Source organism: Anolis sagrei, chromosome 1 (assembly GCF_037176765.1).
Source record: "Anolis sagrei isolate rAnoSag1 chromosome 1, rAnoSag1.mat, whole genome shotgun sequence".
In the NCBI taxonomy this organism is placed as follows: domain Eukaryota; kingdom Metazoa; phylum Chordata; class Lepidosauria; order Squamata; family Dactyloidae; genus Anolis; species Anolis sagrei.
The window spans coordinates 298,967,591-298,988,459 of record NC_090021.1 but is presented as its reverse complement, the minus strand read 5'-3'; the positions used below and the strand labels follow the sequence as shown (position 1 = coordinate 298,988,459).

The 20,869-nt window shown below is 38.5% G+C and overlaps 1 protein-coding gene across 1 annotated transcript in view; it reads right to left on the bottom strand.

Moving 5' to 3' along the window:
* Positions 1 to 20,869, bottom strand: part of NUBPL (NUBP iron-sulfur cluster assembly factor, mitochondrial) — a 90,167-nt gene that overhangs the window by 51,533 nt on the left and 17,765 nt on the right. Inside the window, exons 4-6 of the mRNA XM_060759519.2 lie at positions 11,135 to 11,225; positions 1,016 to 1,055; positions 823 to 913 (exon numbers count right to left, since the gene is read on the bottom strand). Of these exons, the coding sequence (XP_060615502.2) occupies positions 823 to 913; positions 1,016 to 1,055; positions 11,135 to 11,225 (222 nt within the window). The remainder of the gene's footprint in view (positions 1 to 822; positions 914 to 1,015; positions 1,056 to 11,134; positions 11,226 to 20,869) is intronic.

Sequence of the window (20,869 nt, the reverse complement as noted above, 5' to 3'; positions counted from 1 at the left end):
AGTTGAATGTTTTCCATGGAAAGCATATCCTCTGCAGTCCTTCCCCCTAGTTACGACTCTTCCTCTTTTAGAAAGAAATGATTAATGGGTTGCTGAGAGTTTTCCGGGATGTATGGCCATGTTCTTACTTACTTACTTAGGCGAGCCCTCGTTGCCCAGGTAAGACTGTCCTCCAAGTTCGGTGTCCTGGCGGTGGATACGTTGGTGACTGTGGAGCCCTATTCTTGACCTGCATGTTCTCCTGCAGTGAGGGCATTGGTTTCTAGGTGGAAGGCGGTCCCGGTCGGGGTTGGCTTGATGCGCCTTCCTCTTGGCACATTTCTCTCTTTCGCCCTCCATTCATGCCTCTTCAAATTCTACAGCACTGCTGGTCACAGCTGACCTCCAACGAGAGCGCTCAAGGGCCAGGGCTTCCCACTTCTCGGTGTCTATGCCACAGTTTTTAAGGTTGGCTTTGAGCCCACCTTTAAATCTCTTTTCCTCTCCTCCAACATTCCATTCTGGAACATGGCCATACAGCCCGGAAAGCTCACAGCAATCCAATGATTCTGGCCATGAAAGCCTTGGACAACACAGAAATGATTAAGTTTGTGAGTCCCATAACATTAATTGCAGCATTAATACCAAACAATGCTAAAATCCACATAAAGTGTGTAGGCAAATTAGCTGAAGTAGAGATAGAATGTGTAATGAATGTGATAGTGTTTTCAATATACTACTTTTTTCTCAAAACATTTTAAGTGCATTTAAAAATATATAATTAGGGAAGAAATAAACATTTACTTTCCTGCTGCATATAAATGAAACTAAACATCTCTTTACCTGTCTCAACAATTTTTCGATGGCTGACATAACCATGAGTCCTCTCCATACAATAGGCGCAGTTTCTTGGACCAAGAAACCCATAGACATACTAGAAAACAAAATAATTTATGCCCAGTTTTCAAACAAGATATAAGGAGCAAGATATATAAGGTAAATACATAAAATCGATTTTAATCCATAGATTGCTTACCATGCAATTCCATAGTTCACAAGAGGCCGCATTAAGTTTTCTAGAACACAAAATGTTTGAATACACATATTTAGCAACAATTACTTCTAGTTCCATCATTTGTGAACATTTTTAGAAAGGCATCTAGAAGATCTACATTCACTTACATCAAACTGCATGATTTCACTGTAAAGTTGAAGCTCCAAGTCATGCTAATCAAGACCAGCAAAAATTACACTTTGCTGCCTTAATTTGCTAAAGCTTTCTGTGGGTGTCCTACATGCTTTCAAGTGGCCTGTCAACGTATGAAGACTTTATGAATTTCAGTGTTTTCTTAGGTAAGGAATACTCGGAAATGGTTGTACTATTACTTTCCTCTGAAATACAGCCAACAGAACTTGCAATCTGCTCAGTTTCCAAGATAAGACAAGATCTTCTGTGTTTAGGATATATAGCAAAAAGGTTTCATTTGTGCCTCTGAGCCCAAATCCTACAGGTATCAACAATGCATTTTTATTATCTTGAAAATAGAACACAGAAAGAAAAGGAAACCACTTTAACCAAAATTTGCTATATGAAGGTTTTCTTCATTTATGTATTTATTTTCATCCTCCACTCTTACATGGAGCTTACAGTGACTCCCCAACTTCTGATCAATCCACACAAAGATAGTGTCTATACCAGGTACTACATTTCATGGAGTTCTACCTGGTCCACTAAATAAGCACATTGGATGTGGATTGATACCAAGCACTATGCTTGGATTGTCACCATTTCACATATCCTCATTCTCTGCAAAGCCTCACAACTCATTTGTTTCATACTTGTATGGTGTACAGCAGGGATCACTTGACCAGGGACCACTTGACCAGGGATCACTTGACCAGGGACCACTCTCCAACATTAGTACCAAAAGAGATATGAATCAGTTTTTGGTTAACTTTATATTCAGTTAGGTTATTTGGGGTGCTGATTCACAAAATTGCATTGGACAGAGCACATCAACTCTAGTTTCTGACACAGAACATATGGCATCTAGTAGTCGCCATCTGCTCACCCACAGAAGACCATATTTAATAAGCCTCGGCGCTATAAGAGGGTTTCCGCGGACCATATTTTTGTTATTGTGGACCACTGGTGGTCCATGGACCACAGGTTGGGAATCACCGGTGTATAGAGTGTGAGATTGAAGAGACTAAGGATCTGTGAAAATGGCAGGAGTTGAAGTATAATGCTCTTCAGCCTCACAAATATAGTATGTACCATGCTACTTATATTCCAAATTAGGTGGTAATATAAGTAGCATACAAAATTAGGTGGTAATATAAGTAGCATACAAAACAACTCTAGTTACAAGTGTTTCAGTTAAGGAAGGCTTTACCTATACTCATTAAAGAACAGACTATGTGAGATATAAAACCCCTTGTATTTTATATGGTGTTACACTTTTTCCTTAAGAAATCTCTACTCCTTTATGTTTAGCAGTCTGTGCTAGGGTGCCAAGACTTCACAACAAGTTTATTAGAAGAATCTGAAATGAAAACCACATGTACCACCTTCACTTTAGTTTTTTCTAAGTAAAAGGGGCAGACAGAGAGCAGATTGCAATTTGTCACAACAATTTTCTCTGTGTATTCTGATGGTTTCACTGTGAACCCCAAGCATATGTTTAAGTCCACTGCTTTTGGTGGGATTTAATTGATGTGTAACACTGCAGTATTGTCACCAATTGCTTGTAGCCTTCCTTTTAACCAACACACTCAAACACAAACACATAAAAGACATTTAAGAAACGATTTGGATACAACGATTCTGTTCAAATAATAAAGTACATATTTCAAGATTCGTGTAATTGATCCCTTGCATGTTTCCAATTATCTGTTATGTGGATGGAAGTAACAGCGTAACTATATGTCAGGTGTGCCCCTTCCTAGTTTTGAAGGACCTAAAGATGGTAATGCATGTGCTGGTAACCTCATTGTTGGACTTCTGCAATGCGCTATAGATCGGACTACCTTTGTACCAAGTCAAGAAACTCCAGCTGGTTCAAAATACAGCAGCCAGAATGGTTACAAGAACATCTAGGAGTGAGCATATTACACCTATCCTAAAGTCACTCCACTGATTGTTGATTAGTTTCCGGGCAAAAAAGTACAAGGTGTTGATTTTCACTTTTAAAGCCCTACATGGTTTGGGTCCAGGTTACCTAAAGTATTGCTTTATCCCGTACAATCCGTTCTAAACACTTTGGTTCTCTGCAGGCGGCAACTCCAACCAGCCAGAACCTGAATGGTGACTGTCACCCACAGGACCTTTTCATCAGCCGCCCCAAGATTGTGGAATGACCTGCCGGAAGAGCTCCAATAGCTAAATGCGCTGTCAAAATTTTAAAACCATCTAAAAACCTATCTCTTCTGGCAGGCCTACCCAGATAGTTTTTAAATATGAATTTTAAATGTGTGTCATTTGTTTAATCTCTGTTTTATGTATTGTAATACGTATTTTATAGCAATATGTTTTAATATGTATCTTTTATAGAAATATATTTAAATATGTGTATCTGTGGCATTTTTGCAATGTTTATGTGTTTTAATTATTTTGTAACCCGCCTTAAGCCATGTGCAGAGGTGGGTAAGAATTATTATTATTATTATTATTATTATTATTATTAAAACATATGTAATATGTATATTACAAATTATCTTTTTTGGTTCATGCTGCTGGATTCTTTCGAGCAAAGAAGCATAGCTAACTCCAAAAATGGTACAGCGAAAACTGCTAATTTTTTGTGTTTTTCTAACTCATACTTTTACAGACCAAGGAAATAAAGGAAATATATGATATTAACTGCCAAACAGATCACTGTTGGGCGTTATTTACACTCTTGAAGGGACAAGTCATTGTTCAGTTTTAAAACTGGTTTCCCTTTTTAGCAGAAAGACTACCACAAAAAGATCTTTGATTGCATAGCCTGTTCTTTCTGTAAATGCAGGCAGTCCTGGACTGAGTCCTAGGTATTTAAACCAGCCAGGCATAAACTGCTATAACAATTGTAGGTTTAACCCATACACTTAAGTGGTTGGTGAGGTCCTTGATAGTGCATGATTACAACTATTAATTCCTCTACTACAGAATTATATATCAGTGCATACTTACTGAGCAGTTACTCCTCCACATGCACTTAAAAATAAGACTGCAGCAGACGAGTATTTCTGAGCTTACACAAAAGCTTAGGAATCCATCAACCCATGAACATCAACTTTTTGTAGAGCTGTAATGTTAGCTAAGATATTTCAACTCTGAAATCATTATTATCCACCCCCTCACTTCCACAAGATGTCTCAACATGAAAAATACAAAAAGGGTCCCACAAAAAATGGTATCACACACCACAGTATCATTCAAGGGGAGTGCTGTAGCACTACTTCTGTACTGGTACTAAATCACAGCTGTACAAACTATATGGGATGTAAATATACGAAGCACATTGTAGACAAGAAGAAATTAAAAGAAGAACTGAAATCCAGACATTATTATTTCTTAAAGGCAATTGTGGACAATGTGAAATCAAACTTTATCTTTCTTTTTTTTTTTACAGAGTAGCTGAATATTCTTTTTGCAATCCCACACAAGAAACAATTAGGATTTCCACCTATATATCAATGTATGTGTTTTAACCATAGCATAAATTAGTCTATATATGATTTAGGTAAACCTTTTTCCCTAGCACCTAAGTGAAATATCATATTTTTTAAAAGAATAAGCTGGCTCTATAAATGTTAAGCCCTGAGTGGGAAGTCCATGTATCTTGTCCTGAGACATTAATGGGCACACACAGGGACATGAGCTATCAGCCACTATCTCCCTTCAACTAGAATATTATTGCTTTTGTTAATAGCCAAGCCTGTTGAATTTATTACTACAGAACAACCTCAACTCAAATACAAAGAAAATCTATTCAAAACCAGCCTTAGATTTTTTTTAAGGTTAAACTATAATTGTTTAACAGATACACATTAGGGGGAGAAACATCTTCAACAATTTTAAGATTGAACAAAGTTGGCCTTACAAAAACAGAAGAATATCCCTGTGAGATACATATTGTTTCTGAAACCTTGGGTCATGACAGATGACTACCATCTCTGTGTTGAGACAGACATCAAAGGTGCCCTCAAACTAACAGCTCCTGGCACTACCAGTTTAGACACCATGCACCTATTATTCCATTTTTCTTTCCTTAAACAGATTTTCTGTGACAAAGAGATGAAAGACATAGTGAGAAAAGGTGTAACAATTACAAACAACAACATCTTCTGGAACTTTGCTTCTAGTAATATACATTGTGAATAAGGGAAGTTGCTTAGACAATTAACATTTGTCTGAAAACATCCCAATTTGCATATAAGGGTCTGGAAGCTTTTAAATACTGGTTACTGCCAAAATGCTCTTGTACTACAAACCATCCTAAGGAATGCGTCACTTCACAGTAAGGACTGTAAGTCACGTCTTTCACTTTTCTAGAGACATGCCATGTAGACCAGAGTTCATCTTTATTTCCTTATTTATCACTCACTCTTAGGTGTTGCTTTTCAAAATATTACCTCTAGAACAACTCTACACAGGGATGAATTCAGAATGTGTAATCCCCACTAGATTGATCCACTGGATTTAAAAGGTTCATTCATATTTGAAAGCAAATGGGTAGAAAATTACAGGCTGAATGAGTAGTTGTTTGCTACTATGCTTCTGCTTTCTTATAGGTTTTCCATGGGCATCTGGTTGGCTATTGTATTACAAGAATGTCGTATTAACTAAGTCAGTGATTCTCAACCTGGGGTCCCCAGATGTCTTTGGCCTTCAACTCCCAGAAATCCTAACAGCTTGTAAATTGGCTGGGATTTCTGGGAGTTGTAAGCCAAAAACATCTGGTGACCCCAGGTTGAGAATAACTGAAATAAGTCCTTTGTAGTCTTATGCATTTGTATAGAATCACTATCCGTTTCTGCTTGTTTCATTCATAAGCTCCCTGTTTTCGTTTTCGTGTGCCTCCCAAAAATTGGTGTTTTTCCGGTGTTTTCATACCGCACCCAAAATATGAAACATTTCAACCCATTAGCCACTATGGGTGGGCTTTCCCAGGTTCCCCTTCCTCTCAGTTTTAGGGCTAAAGGGGTGAATATCACCACATGAAGGGCATATCTACCACTTTTAGGCCACCAAGTTTTATAACGTTTGAGTTATCCCCCAATTTTGGGGATTTTTTGTCTTTCTATAAATAAAATCTCCTTAAAAACATTCCCTCCATCCCTTCCCCACTGGCCCTGACCTCTAACTTCTACAGGAGCAGCAGCAAGAGAAAGGCAGGGCAGGGCACCATAACTTCCTGCCAAATTGGCAATTTGTGGCTGCATGAGGAGCACCACATGGCCCGAAAAGCAGGCAAGTAAACGGTACTTGTTCCTGCTTTCTTTCGTTTCAAGCTTATTTTCGTTCTGGAGGAGGGGTGCCCGTTTTGTGTTCCAGTATGCAACGAAAGGAACAAAAGAACAGATGAAATGGGAGAAACGGGTACCGTGTACACCTCTAGTCTTTTGTATGGTCCAGTGCAATTGTAATGAAGAGCTGAGGTCTCTCTAATGCATCCAGTCCATTTGCCAATTGTTACTGAAGCAGAATGAAAAACCAGTAAGTAATTCTGAATTCCTACCTACAAAGCTCAATAAATATAAATCTGCCACATGTGGGCATGTGCCTTCAAGTCACCTGCTGACTTAGGGCAACCCCATGAATTTCATAAGATTTTCTTAGACAAACAATAGTTAGTAGTTTTGCCAGGTCCTTCCGCTGAAATATAACCTTGGTCCCATTTACACTGCCATATAATGCATTTTCACATGGCAGTGTACATAGGGCCCTAGAGTACAGGATATTTATTGATGCCTTAAGACTAGGGTACGCCTACAGGGGAGTAACATGTAACATGTATTGTATTTATACTTGATATAACCAGTAAAACACTGAATACAAGTACCCAACCATGTGGTGTATAATGCTTTGATAGAGAAAATGAACAATTCTTACAAAGAGGATCTACCGGTAGCTATGTAGTCATTCTAAGACAGCTTTTTGTTTAATTTACAATCTGAGGTCTTGCAAATTTTGACCAAAAAAAGCTATACTGTCTTCAGTATAGGAAGCCAAGATCTTACAAAGTTATTTTGATTGCAAGCAACATTAGTTCAGCATCAACAAAATCAAAGCAAATACATCAGCAGAAAGAGAGTAAAAAAGATATGTACAGAATTAGACTTGTGACAAATGTAGATGTCAGTCTAGCAAATTACCATAGTACAAGCAACTGAAAAGAGTCTCATTTCTTTCCAGATTCTTAATATAGAAACCCAATTACAACAATAGTATTAAGATAGCTGCCCTAAATATTCCTTCACATTTCTGATTTAATTAAGATTTTTGTCCTCCTTAATAAAATTAAGTCCGATTTGGGATGCTACTGATTTGGAAAAACTCAAGTATGTCAATGTTCCTGACAGCCCCCTATTACAGTTATATGCAGTTACCATAAGCAACACATACCCATACCTAATATCCATGGATGCAGAAGTAGATTAGAATATCTACAATGGCTATGATACCAGATCTAGTGCAGAACAATTATGAAATTTTTGAGCACAAAATAAGATATTTTCCAGCCATTTTCTGTGTTCATATCTACAGAACACATATGGGTTTGTTGTTGTTCATTCGTTCAGTTGTCTCCGACTCTTCGTGACCTCATGGACCAGCCCACGCCAGAGCTCCCTGTCGGCTGTCACCACCCCCAGCTCCTTCAAGGTCAGTCCAGTCACTTCAAGGATGCCATCCATCCATCTTGCCCTTGGTCGGCCCCTCTTCCTTTTGCCTTCCACTTTCCCCAGCATAATTGTCTTCTCTAGGCTTTCCTATCTCCTCATGATGTGGCCAAAGTACTTCAACTTTGTCTCTAGTATCCTTCCCTCCAGTGAGCAGTCGGGCTTTATTTCCTGGAGGATGGATTGGTTGGATCTTCTCGCAGTCCAAGGCACTCTCAGCACTTTCCTCCAACACCACAGCTCAAAAGCATCTATCTTCCTTCGCTCAGCCTTCCCTAAGGTCCAGCTCTCACATCCGTAGGTTACTACAGGGAATACCATGGCTTTGACTAGGCGGATCTTTGTTGCCAGTCTGATGTCTCTACTCTTTACTATTTTATCGAGACTGGACATTGCTCTCCTCCCAAGAAGTAAGCATCTTCTGATTTCCAGCAAAGGATCACTGCCTTGTTGTGGCGCTGGAGCTTGAGCACCTCAATGATGTCATGAGCGAAACCGTGAAGGGCCACCCAAGACGGGACGGTCGTGGCAGAGAGGTCAGACCAACAGTGATCCCTGGGGAATGCAATGGCAAACCACCCCAGTATCCTTGCCAAGAAAACTAAATGGACCAGTACAACCAGAGATATGTCGGTATGCCATTGGAAGATGGGACTCCCAGGTCGGAAGACTGGGGAGGAGCAGAGGATAAGTTCAACTAGCCCCAGATGTGATGACGCAGCTAGCTCAAAGCCGAAAGGAAGGCTAGCGGCCGACGGTACTGGAGGTGAACGACGAATCCAATGCTCTAAAGATCAACACACCATAGGAACCTGGAATGTAAGATCTATGAGCCAGGGCAAATTGGATGTTGTTATTGGTGAGATGTCAAGACTAAAGATAGACATTCTGGGGGTCAGCGAACTGAAATGGACTGGAATGGGCCACTTCACATCAGATGACCACCAGATCTACTACTGCGGACAAGAGGAACATCGAAGAAATGGAGTAGCCTTCATAATTAATAAGAAATTCGCTAAAGCGGTGCTTGGATACAACCCAAAAAATGACAGAATGATCTCAGTTCGAGTGCAAGGAAAGCCTCTCAACATAACAGTGATCCAAATATACGCCCCAACCACAGCTGCTGAAGAAGCAGAAGTAGATAAGTTCTATAAGGATCTGCAGGACCTACTGGATAATACACCAAAAAGAGACATTATTTTCATTACAGGAGACTGGAATGCCAAGGTGGGAAGTCAAATGACAACAGGGATCACAGGCAAGCATGGTCTGGGAGAACAAAATGAAGCGGGACGCAGGCTGATAGAATTTTGCCAGGAAAACTCGCTGTGTATAACAAACACTCTCTTCCAACAACCTAAAAGACGGCTTTATACATGGACCTCACCAGATGGTCAACACCGAAATCAGACACATATGGGTAGGAATAAATATAATGTCCTGGATTTTTTTCACCATGTACCACCAGGGTTAAATGTTATTCATGCATAGAATTGTATATGTAATTTGTAATGTAATATTTTGTAATGTAATTTTCAGAGGAGTTCAGCCATGTTAGCCTACAATAGCTTGGTTAGGGACATCTACATATATGTATATAGATTTCTGAAAGTAACTATACTGTCCCTGTACGTAAATGGACAGATCGTAACTACCTGCAGGAGTCCCTGTAACTGTTGAGTTTTCAACAAGATTAGAACTTGACCTTTGGAACACTGTATACTTAAGATTTCCCATCTTACTCATTTGACTACTTTGTTTGCCTATTTTAGGAATTTGAAGTGGATAGAAGCTGTTCCACATAGGATATGGTAAAAGAAAAAGTCTTCAGTCAGAGGATATGTATTTTGGAAATGAATACTTGTATCTTTTGTGGATTGCCAAAACACACACTAATGTTAATGGCTTCACTCCAGAATCCAATTACTTCTTGTGCTTCCTACTCACATATTCATACATCCTCACCTTCCAGAATTTTACATATAGATCTTTATCAGATTCAGAATTTTCCATTATTCATGATTTTACAATAAGATCAAACCTTTTACATTAATGTAGGTTTTCCCATCCCTTAGGACTTAAAGGCATTTTTATAAAATCAAGTACACACAAAAATTATTTTACTCACCCATTAAGAACTATCATGCCACAATAATATGCACACTTAGAAAATCAGGTAGAAGATAAAAATGATGATTTCATAATTAGCCTGTATACATTTCCAGGATTTTATTATGGGTTAATTCATTATGGGGTCTAATACTAGCCATATGTGCATATTCTACTGTAAAATCCATACCTTTATTTTCTCTTCTACTGTCTGCTCATACACCAGTAAAATAAGTAAAATATAGATTTTTTTTTCAGTTTTGTGTGTTGTGACAACTATGTCACAGTTCTCTACTCTAGCACAATATGAGAAGGATATGCGAAATGACAGTGTTAGCCCCTTTCTTTACTACATATATAATTCAGCAAGCATTATTCAGATGAGTAATTGCAAGGAGAACAGGGAGGCTGCTCCTCCTATCCCGCCTAGCAATTCACACTTTAGAAGGGGAAACATCTATTCAAATGAATCCATTCTATGCAACCCATGTATGTGCAAACAAGGTTCTCAGTTGGAGTTGGAAGCATCTATGCTGATACAACCAATGTCTGCTTATTCATCACAATGTGAAAAGGCCAGGCACAGGAGGAGGTGAAAATGAGATTAAAGTGTGTCCCCTATTTAGCATGGAAGTCAAACATACTGCTGGTGGTAGGAGGTCTATGCTTGGATTTCATCTGCCTGCTGCATTTCCATACTGGGTAGAAAGAGAGAAAGAGAGAGAGCTTTTTGGTCTACTCCACAAAGAAACAATGCATGCTGCCTGGCCTGGGACACAGCAATCTTTCTGGCTTCCTTTGGCAGTTTTCTTAGGTGATAGCATAAAGTGTCTGGCCGAAAAAGTGATCTTCCAGGCCATACTGAAACTTGCTATTGGGCAGATCAGAGCTGTCAATTCTCCAGTAATACCAACTTCAGTTAGTTGCATTCTGAACAGAAGTTGCCTAAGGCAGCCCTATCTACAATGCATGACAGCAGATAATCAAAGTGTTAATGAAAATGTTAATAACTGAGGCCATTTGTTTAAATAACTGTTTCCTATTCTATTGTCGCTGCTCTGAATAATTGCATCTTCAAAATGTGTCATAAAATTGCACTCTATTCAACAGTTCACACTCCCTCCAAATATTAAAAGGGCCATATATCCATGTGACTTACTTGGTGTTACTTCTGGATTTCCTTTCAGATTCATCATTTTTGGTATGGAAGGCCCATATACGTCTGCATCAAGCAAGCCAACTGTTTTTGTCTATGGAAAGAAAGCAGAAATCATAACATTATTCTTCAAATATACATGTGTGGACAAACTTACTGATATTGAAAATAGACTTGTTTAAAAAACAGATAAAATAATAGTAAGTTAAATCTTAGTAGTTGCTATGGCGAGTTATTAATATGGAACATTAAGTCTAGGAAGAACTACACTAAGCTGCCTAATTACATGAACTTGCAGTGCCCACTAAATGCTAATCAGGGCATCCTTATTTAATATTTATTTATTTATTTACTATATTTATATACCGCTTTTCTCACCCCTGAGGGATTCAAAGCAGTTTCCAACATACACATGTCAAAATGCAATGCTAAACATACATGTGAAAAACCAAAGGAAAAAATCAAACAATAACATAACTATGAATTAAAACTATTAAAACCATATTAAACCAGGACACATAGGCAGAATCATTATCCAAAGCCATTCCAATTGTCAATTGCACATATTTCCTATTCATTTCTTACACTGCTCACTAACCAAAGGCTTGGTCCCACAGCCATGTCTTTGCTTTCTTTCTGAAAGCCAAGAGGGAGGGTGCTAAGCTAATTTCACTGGGGAAAGAGTTCCAAAACTGGGGGGCCACCACTGAGAAGGCCCAATCTCTCGTCCCCACCAACTGCATCTGCGAAGGAGGTGGGACCAAGAGCAGGGCTTCCCCGGAAGATATTAATCTCCAAGATGGTTCATAGAAGGAGATGCGTTCGGACAGGTAAACTGGGTTGGAACTGTTTAGGGCTTTATAGACTACAAACCCCACAATTCTGCACATGGCAGAAACCAGGTTTTAAGTGGATTTTTTCTCTAGTGTGATGAATCTACAATGTCCATTGCAACACTAAATGAAAATTTGCTAGTTTCCTAGTTTCCACAAACCTCACAACCTCTGAGGATGCTTGCCACAGATGCAGGTGAAACGTCAGGAGAGAATTCTGCTAGAACATGGCCATACAGCCCGAAAAACCTACAATAACCCCAAATATGCATAAATAATACCTGGAAGTGAGATGTCATGTTTGGTGCAAAACTATAGCCTGTTCAGAAGGGATAGATGAAAAAATTGCCTCCTATCCTTCTGGAGTTGCCCACCCCTGCCATAGTATACTAATGATACATTTGTTGTCAATAGAGATACTCAAGGGTTTCATTTAGTATGCTTTCTGAAGCATGCTGATCTGATTGCATTTCTTTGAATTATGGTATTTAGTTCTTGACCTAAATAAATAAGTACCAAAATATGCATAAAGTGTGTATTTCAGACCAAAGTCATTTAGAAATGCATACTTTGAGGGAAAATACATTCAAAAATATTTTAACATATCAAAGTGGGAAGTGCAACTTTCAAAAATATCGAGCTGACTGGAAAAGTGACCAAAAAACAGGCATATATATCCCTTATTTCTTATTGTGGCATATGCTTTTACAGACAAACATCCAGGCTAGAAATCAGGGAAACATGGTTGGCAGGAAGCTCTTATAACCTTTTTGGATCCTGAATATTTTTTTCAGTTAAATACCTCCCCCGCCCCCTCTAGCAGCCAAAACACATATCATGGCCAAGAATGGCATTCTAAGGTCTGTTTCAGCTCCCAATCCACAAACAGAAAAACAAACAAAAACTCTGATCTAAAAATGATCTAAAATAACTTCTGATTATTTTGAATGTTGCTTGGAATGATGTTGCAGCTTATCATGGTTCAAACAACACCCGTGTTGGTCCACTAACCCTTTGGCACTAGTGTTCACACCTAGACTATGTTAATTTAAAAGCCACAATGAAACTAAAACTGTTATGCATGGATGTGGATAAGTGTGGATGCCTTCAAGTCACCTGTTAACTCCAAGTAATTTGTAGCACTTTCCTGGGCAAGGAATACTATGAGATGGTTTTGCAAATTCCTTCCTCTAAAATATGACCTACAGTACCTGATATTTATTAGGAATTTCCTATTCAAGTACTAACTAGGATCAATCCTGCTTAGCTTCCAAGAGCTGACAAAGATAGTGCCATTAGGGTATTCAAGCCCTTATACATAAATGCATACTCACATGCTGCACAAAAAGAGATAGAGCTTGAAAAGAGGGTGTCAAAGTGTCCATAACTGCATGTATCACATTTCATGTAGACTCCAAATATTATATTATGCAGAAGTCAAACATATGTACGATAAAATCAGTGAGACTTAATGCCAAGCTGGAATCACTGATAATGTGCTAGCATAACCAGGAAGAATTTATATTGGATTAGTGACAAATACTTTATATAGAGGAAAAAGGACATATTCTCAACGAATTAAGCCCAAATTTAACATAATCAGAAAGTGCCAATGAGTTCTACCTCATCAGTTTCATGTTATTGCTTCTCTTTTAAGTGACTATGTTGAAACACGGCGATTATCCTCAAAATCACCTTATAGGAGCATTATGATCTCAAGGAGTCATTTTTCATGCAAACATCCAACCAGTTCTGTAACTGGGATCACAAAGAGATGGGAAAACAAGGACACACAGACATTATTTGCCCTGTAGCCTTTTGCAGTGTACTTGTTTGAAATTTCTCTGCGCATCCTACATCTTCACCCTGGAGGCAAAGGACACATTAACTGTCCCTGATCGCTGTTTGCAACACTCCATCTCCTGGAGGAGAGGGGCTATTCTGTTAAAGGTATTGATATGATTACCTTCAGGACCCTTCCGACTTTACACTCTTATAAGGTTTTTAAAGACAAGCAAAATGATGGAGTGAAATTGCTCTCAGCTACTTCACACTGTTGGAGAATAGGCAATAAAGTGCAGGAAAGGAGATTTAGATAAATCGCAAGGAGATAAAATGTAAGGAATGCTTTCTAACTACAAGAGTGGTTCGCCAATGAAGCAAATGACTTGGAAACCTATCAGTTATTTTTCTTGGATGTTTAAGGGGAAACCAGATAATCAGGATGACAAGCACAGTAACTCCAGATGAACCCGACAGCTGGAATTCTTAACCATTTTTTGCAGCCCGTTTAATTTGTTTTCACCAGAATAGTATGTAACCTGAGTGGGGGGAATGCTAAGTCCTGGGCCTAAAAGAATCCAGATTCTATGTGAAACTTGATTCTACAAAAGGTTTATATTATGTGCATGTATATCGTTCGATATAATGTATTTCTTTTCTCCAAGTCATGAGGAAACAAAAGTTTCCCAGGACAAAGAGAAAACTCAAGTTTTTCTTGCCAGGATAGTGACAGAGAGTACAATACTGGAATCACAATTCAGTCCAACTAAGAAATGTTGACAGTCAGGTTCTTTAACATGTATAATCATGAGAGTATACACTTTTAAAAAGGCAGGCTATTTCTTTCAATTAAAATTTCTGGTTGAAAATATTGAAAATAACAATTAGTGAAAACAGTTTAATAGTACTATGTTGCAAGTCGCTTCTGGTCACTTTTGGAGATCACAACCAAACACAGTGAAGACATCTGCCCTTGCACTTTGCTACTCTCCTGCTGAGTAAGCATGCCCAGTGTGGAACATATCTCGTCATGCTAAAACAGTGGATGTTGCTCTTAATGAAACATGCCACATTATCACAGGATGTCTACGCCCTCCACCACTGGAGAAATTATACTGTTTAGTCGGTATTGCACCATCTGACATCCGCCGGGAAGTAGCAGCCAATAATGAAAGGACCAAGGTAGTGACATCTCCGGTCCACCCGCTGTTTGGATATCAGCTAGCACACCAGCACCTTAAATCAAGAAATAGTGTCCTAAGATTTACAGAGATACTCGTAGGAACACCTCAGCAAGCGAGAGCCCAAAAGTGGCAGGCTAAAACCCAGAACCTCAAGCCACAGCTGATACCGAATGAAAGACTCCCCCCTGGGCACACAGAAAACTGGGTGACTTGGAAGACATTGTACAGACTGCACTCTGGCACCACGAGATGTAGAGCCTTATTGCAATACCAGAGGCACTCCAAGTGGCTAGCTACTGATCACAGGACATTTAGTATAATGCCAAGTTTTTTAAACTTTGTGTTTCTTAAAATACATTACAACTGTACCCGCTATTCGCTTCTGATACAACAAATAAATAAATGGTGCTATTCCATGTTTCACAGATTTAACCTATCCAAGTCTTCAGGATAACTTTTTCAGTATTGTGGGATTAACATTTGAGTGTACTTGGAAAAGGAGTTACTAATTCAACTTGTCAAGAAGGACTTTTCTGCCTCTTCTAAGACAGCAGAATAAAACAAGTTAAATTTTTGTACAACAATTCAAACCCATGCACATATATGGATCTGTGTAAACCTACTGAAGTCCCAAAGTTTCTGTAAAAAAAAAACCTTTGCATTTGGCACCAGAATGACAGCGATATAGGTACCAATTGGGCCTTCAAGGGAAGCATATTTTAATTGGTTCATCAGAAAGACGAGGACAATGCTTTTCTCTAAGACAGTGGTTCTCAACCTGTGGGTCCCCAGGAATTTTGGCCAACAACCCCCAGAAATCCTAGCCAGTTTACCAGCTGTTAGGATTTCTGGGAGTTGGAGTCCAAAACATCTGGGACCCACAAGTTGACAACTACTGATATAGGAGATTATCGCCTTATGGAAGAATACCCCTATAAGTAGACCTCAAACATTGTGAGATGTGATGCCTCTTCAAGTATTAAGATTTCAAGCCATTTAGGACTGTAAATGTCATTACCAGCATTGTGAATTCAGACTGGACTCATCTTAGTGGCTAATGCAATTCTTTTAAATTAAAAAGCCTAATATATTTGTCTATGAATCCTATATCATAGGAGGTCAAACATGAGGGGCAACGTAAGTCCTGACTCCAGGGAAGATTTTCCTTCTAAACCACTAGCGGAAATTGTGAACACTAAATATGAAAGGCCATCTGCCTTGTGATGAACCCACTAGATCATTAAAATCTACACTGCTGCCCACACAGGCTCAGTTGTTGAGAACACATGAAAAGGCTCTCCTGGGTGGCTCCCAAAATGTGGAATGCCTTCTCTGAAATTGCAATTGGCTCCCACTCTCTTGACTTTGTGAAAAGATGTTAAGGCATAACAACCAGGCTTTGAATTTTTTTAGTACTCTTGCTTTAACTGTTTTATTAATGCTTTTGTTTACACAGTTTTACTGTTTTATTTTATATCTATGTTGGTGGCTTTTCATCACAAAGGGCATTATACAAATATAGCTATTCTTAATAAATGAGCTCAACTTTATATTTTCTTAGTCAGCTTTACATTTTTAGCCATTAATGATTCAAAGATACTAGAATGGGGATATGCAAATTGCAAGCTTGCAAGATATTTATTTTCTTTATCAGATGGAGGGATATAAAAAGTGAGACCCTCTAAGGATCTCTATGGAAAGCGCAATTTTTTATTTGTTCACAAATGATCTGCTGTGTGCCTTCAAGTCATTTCTAAGTTATGGCCACAGGGTTTTCTTGACAACATTTGTTCAGATGTGGATTGCCTTTGCCTTTTTCTGCAGCTATGAGAATCTGACTTGCTCAAGCTCACCCAGGTGGTTTCCATAGCTGAACAGGCATTCGAATTTCAGTTTTCCAATTCCCAGTCCAACATTCAAAGCACTACACCACACTGGTTGTCCAGAGGGGTTGAACAGTACCTTTGTCAGTACAGGCTTGCAAAAAGATCCCTCCAAAGTGGGAAAATGTCCATTCAAATGTCCATTATGGTTCAATGTAAGTATGTATAAAATGATGCAAACTGGGGTAAAAAAATCTTCCACTAATTTGACCTGAGCAAGTAGCAACAGATAAAAAATGGGAGAAAGAAATAGATATAAGGGTTGCATCACAGACATCTGAAGAAAATATCGACCTAGTGTGCAACTACTGTGAAAAAGATTAATTCATTCTTGGGATATTGATAAAATTGGAAAAAGAATTGAAAATAAAACTGTCCATAATATATTGTCCAAACCTGAATACTCTATGCAGTTCTTATAAGGTTCAGGTTATAACTGAACCTTTATATATTTGAGCAGAGAAACATGAAGAAAAGAGAACCAAAATTAACAAAAGGAAGAAGGGGATGAGGACTGTGTTGCCAGATTACAAATGCTATCTAGAAGTTGCTGGGTTACAATTGCCATCACGCCCAGCCAGCATAGCTGGTGGTGAGGAGATGGTACACACAAATGATCACCATTTGTAGTTGGAACTTCTCCTCTTCCAGGAAAGCTTACAATATTTTGGTATATACAATTATGCCTAGTATAAATCTACTAGACACAGAAATGGTTTTTTCCCTAGAAGCTGAAAGACAGACAATTTGGAATAGAAAAAATACTTTTTCACACCTAATGTAAGTAAATGGTGGAATTCACTGCCACAAAATGAAGTAATGTTGTCAATCTGAACAATTTAAAGGGTAGTATGGTAAAGACTTCCCCTTGACATTAGGTCTGGTCAAGTCTGAATCTGGGGGTGGTGCTCATCTCCATTTCTAAGCCGAAGAGCTGGCATTGTCCACAGGCACCTCCTAGGTGTCTGCATGGAGAGCCATTACCTTCCTGCCTAAGCGATACCTACTGATCTACTCACATTTGCATGTTTTTGAACTACTAGGTTGGCAGAAGATGGGGCTAACAACGGGTGCTCACCCAGTCCCGCGGATTTGAAACATCAACCTTCTGGTTCTGCAGCTTAGAGGTTTAACCCACTATGCCACTGCAGCCCCATTTTAAAGGGTGAGAATACAAATTCATGGAGGATAAGGCTATCAACTATTTGTGAAGAGTATGATTAGCTCAAATGCCAGAAGCAGGATGCTTCTGAATATCAAGTTTGGGAAACATAAGGTCCTTCTTATAATTGTTGTTTTTTTTAGAATCATCTAGCTGGCAAGTGTGGAAAAATAAATATGCTGGAATAGACTGACTCCTGGTCTGAGCCGGCAGGTTCTTCTTGCATTTTTAATATATATTAACTCCCAACATCAGTGCTTGCATATTCCATGTGTACAAACAGTACACAATCTTCTAGAAACAAACTCTAACTAGTATGACAAACACATGGAATCCTGAGATATCAGACAACAAGCAGCCCTGTTTTACAATAGGAAACGGAAGGCAATTAATCTTGAATATAGGTTTAATATGGCTTATCTGAAATGCTTGGGACTTTTGTTATAGCTTTTGCACAGTTTAAATCTGCATTGTTCTCAAATATGTTGCTAGCCACCCTGAATCTCATTTTGAGAGAAAAACCAGATTTAATTTAATTAAATAATAATATACAAGGAAAAGCATGCCATTTAGTCTCTCAATTTCAGGTACAAAAAGTACCTGTTAAGCACAACATGGCCAGATACAATTAAAATATTTACAATGTCTTTAATGTGTGAAAAAGCAAATATTATGGACTGAAGTGGCCAAACTGCAATGCCAACTCAGTTGTTGCTGACTACATGTTCCAGCATTCTTCACCATTAGATATTTTAATTGTCTGATGTGTGATCTAATAAAACAGCCAGAATAGTGACCTTGTTTGCTGTGTACCAATCTTGTTGTGTTTCTAATAATAATAACAACAACAACAACAATATTCTCAAACCATCCTAAATTATATAAAAACATTTGTATTTTCACAAGCATAACCTAAATTGACAGCACTTTCCACCAATACCTCTTGATGTCCTCTTAGTATCACTCTTGGTATAAACTGGGAGACAGCACCATTTAGGCATTCATACAGATCAAAGCACATATCTCATTTAGCTCTTTTCTTTAAAAATAATCATGTTTCTTTACAATGTACAAAGCTATTTAAAAATCTCACTGGAGTTACTTTGACAGATTATGCTGTTTCATGTCTACTACACGAAGGCAGCAATTTAAGAGCTCGGGAAGCCACATTCTCATGCCAGATTTCAAAGACTTCAACTCCATTTTCAAATTCCTTTGTTCTCAAACAAAACACATAATTTACCTGATTATGAAGATTCGTGACTCATTTCTTTTATCTGCATTTGCAGCTAATCAAGCCCCTTCAAATAGTCCCCCTAATGCTTTATGCCCTAATTATTGTTTGAAAGATAAATATTTGGAGTAACTGCCTACTTAGCTTGTGCTTTAAGCTAACTAGTTCTCTTTTTGGGTTTACAGGTTCTCTTCTTTAAGAACCAAGAAAGATTCTGTGGTTGGTTCTAGAAGCAAATATGAAGATGAACAACAAAAATACAGGGGATGAGACTGACATCACAACATTTGGACACATTAACTCAAAACTTCAAAATGCTTCACAACGGCATGCTTCACTGAAAGATTACAGAAAACTTGTATATTTACTCAGTTATAAAAGTCAACATCTAAGTGTAAATGTAAAATAAAGTATGAGAATGTCTAGCCAAGAGAGAGGGGAAAATCCCAAAAGGTGTACTTAACTGGTGCAGCAGTCTTTAATCAGACTTAGTCATTCATGAAGCATCTCACGGAAAGTAGAGAGATCAGTTAAAGATGTATAACTGATTGGAGGCCAGTTAAAAAGCCAGTCAAAATCTCATGTGATTAGATGAGTAGCGGCCTTGTATAATAAGCCAGTAAAATCACATTCCCAGTTGAACGTTGGGTAGCCTTGAACAAGCAGGCTTATCACATGTGTTATGTAAGTAGCTAGGGACAAATGACTCATAAAGTTTGTCACTAAGTGCCTGATAAAAGAAAATCAATGAAAAGTTACTCCTGATCCACACATTTGTAGTAAAAATGTATTTCAGCTATTGTATATCCTGACACTAGACTAGATAAGGTTAGCTAAATGAGGGCATCCCTATACCTACCTACAACTGTTCCTAACGTAAGTACCATACCTGATATTATCTGATATTTGAGTTTTTAGATACTGCATTGTAGCTCAATGCCTGTTATAAAAAAGATAAAACAAGCTTATGTTTTGAGATGCCTCAAAATGTCCATTTGAGATGTATAGAATTCCTCCATTACTTATGTTTGAGTGCTCTGTAACATGTCAAATTCTTTACCAAGATAAAGTCTATATAAGATGTAAGCCTAGATTCTGAAATCTCAATACATAATATTGCCTATGCACATAGACAATGACGTTTATGTTCCTCCAAAAGGGAAGCGTATTATGTATTCTCAGTTAACCAGAACTCAAGCAACCATAATTCTCAAGCAACCATCAATGCAATCTAAGAAATAGATTGGAGAGAATGCTTCTGGAACATGGCCATGTTGTTGTTGTAGTTTATTCATTCAGTCGTTTCCGACTCTTCATGAACTCATGGACCAGCGCACGCCAGTGCTCCCTGTTGGCTGTGGCCATCCCCAACTCCTTCAAAGTCAGGTCAGTCACTTCAAGGATATCATCGTCCATCTTGCTCTTGGTCTGCCCCTCTTCCTTTTTCCTTCCATTTTCCCCAGCATCATTGTCTTCTCTAAGCTTTCCTGTCTTCTCATGTGGCCAAAATACTTCATCTTTGCCTCCAATATCCTTCCCTTCAGTGAACAGTTGGGACTTTATTTCCCAGAATATGGACTGGTTTGATCTTCTCGCAGTCCAAAGCACTCTTAGAATTTTCCTCAAAAGTGTCGATCTTCCTTCGCTCAGCTTTCCTTAT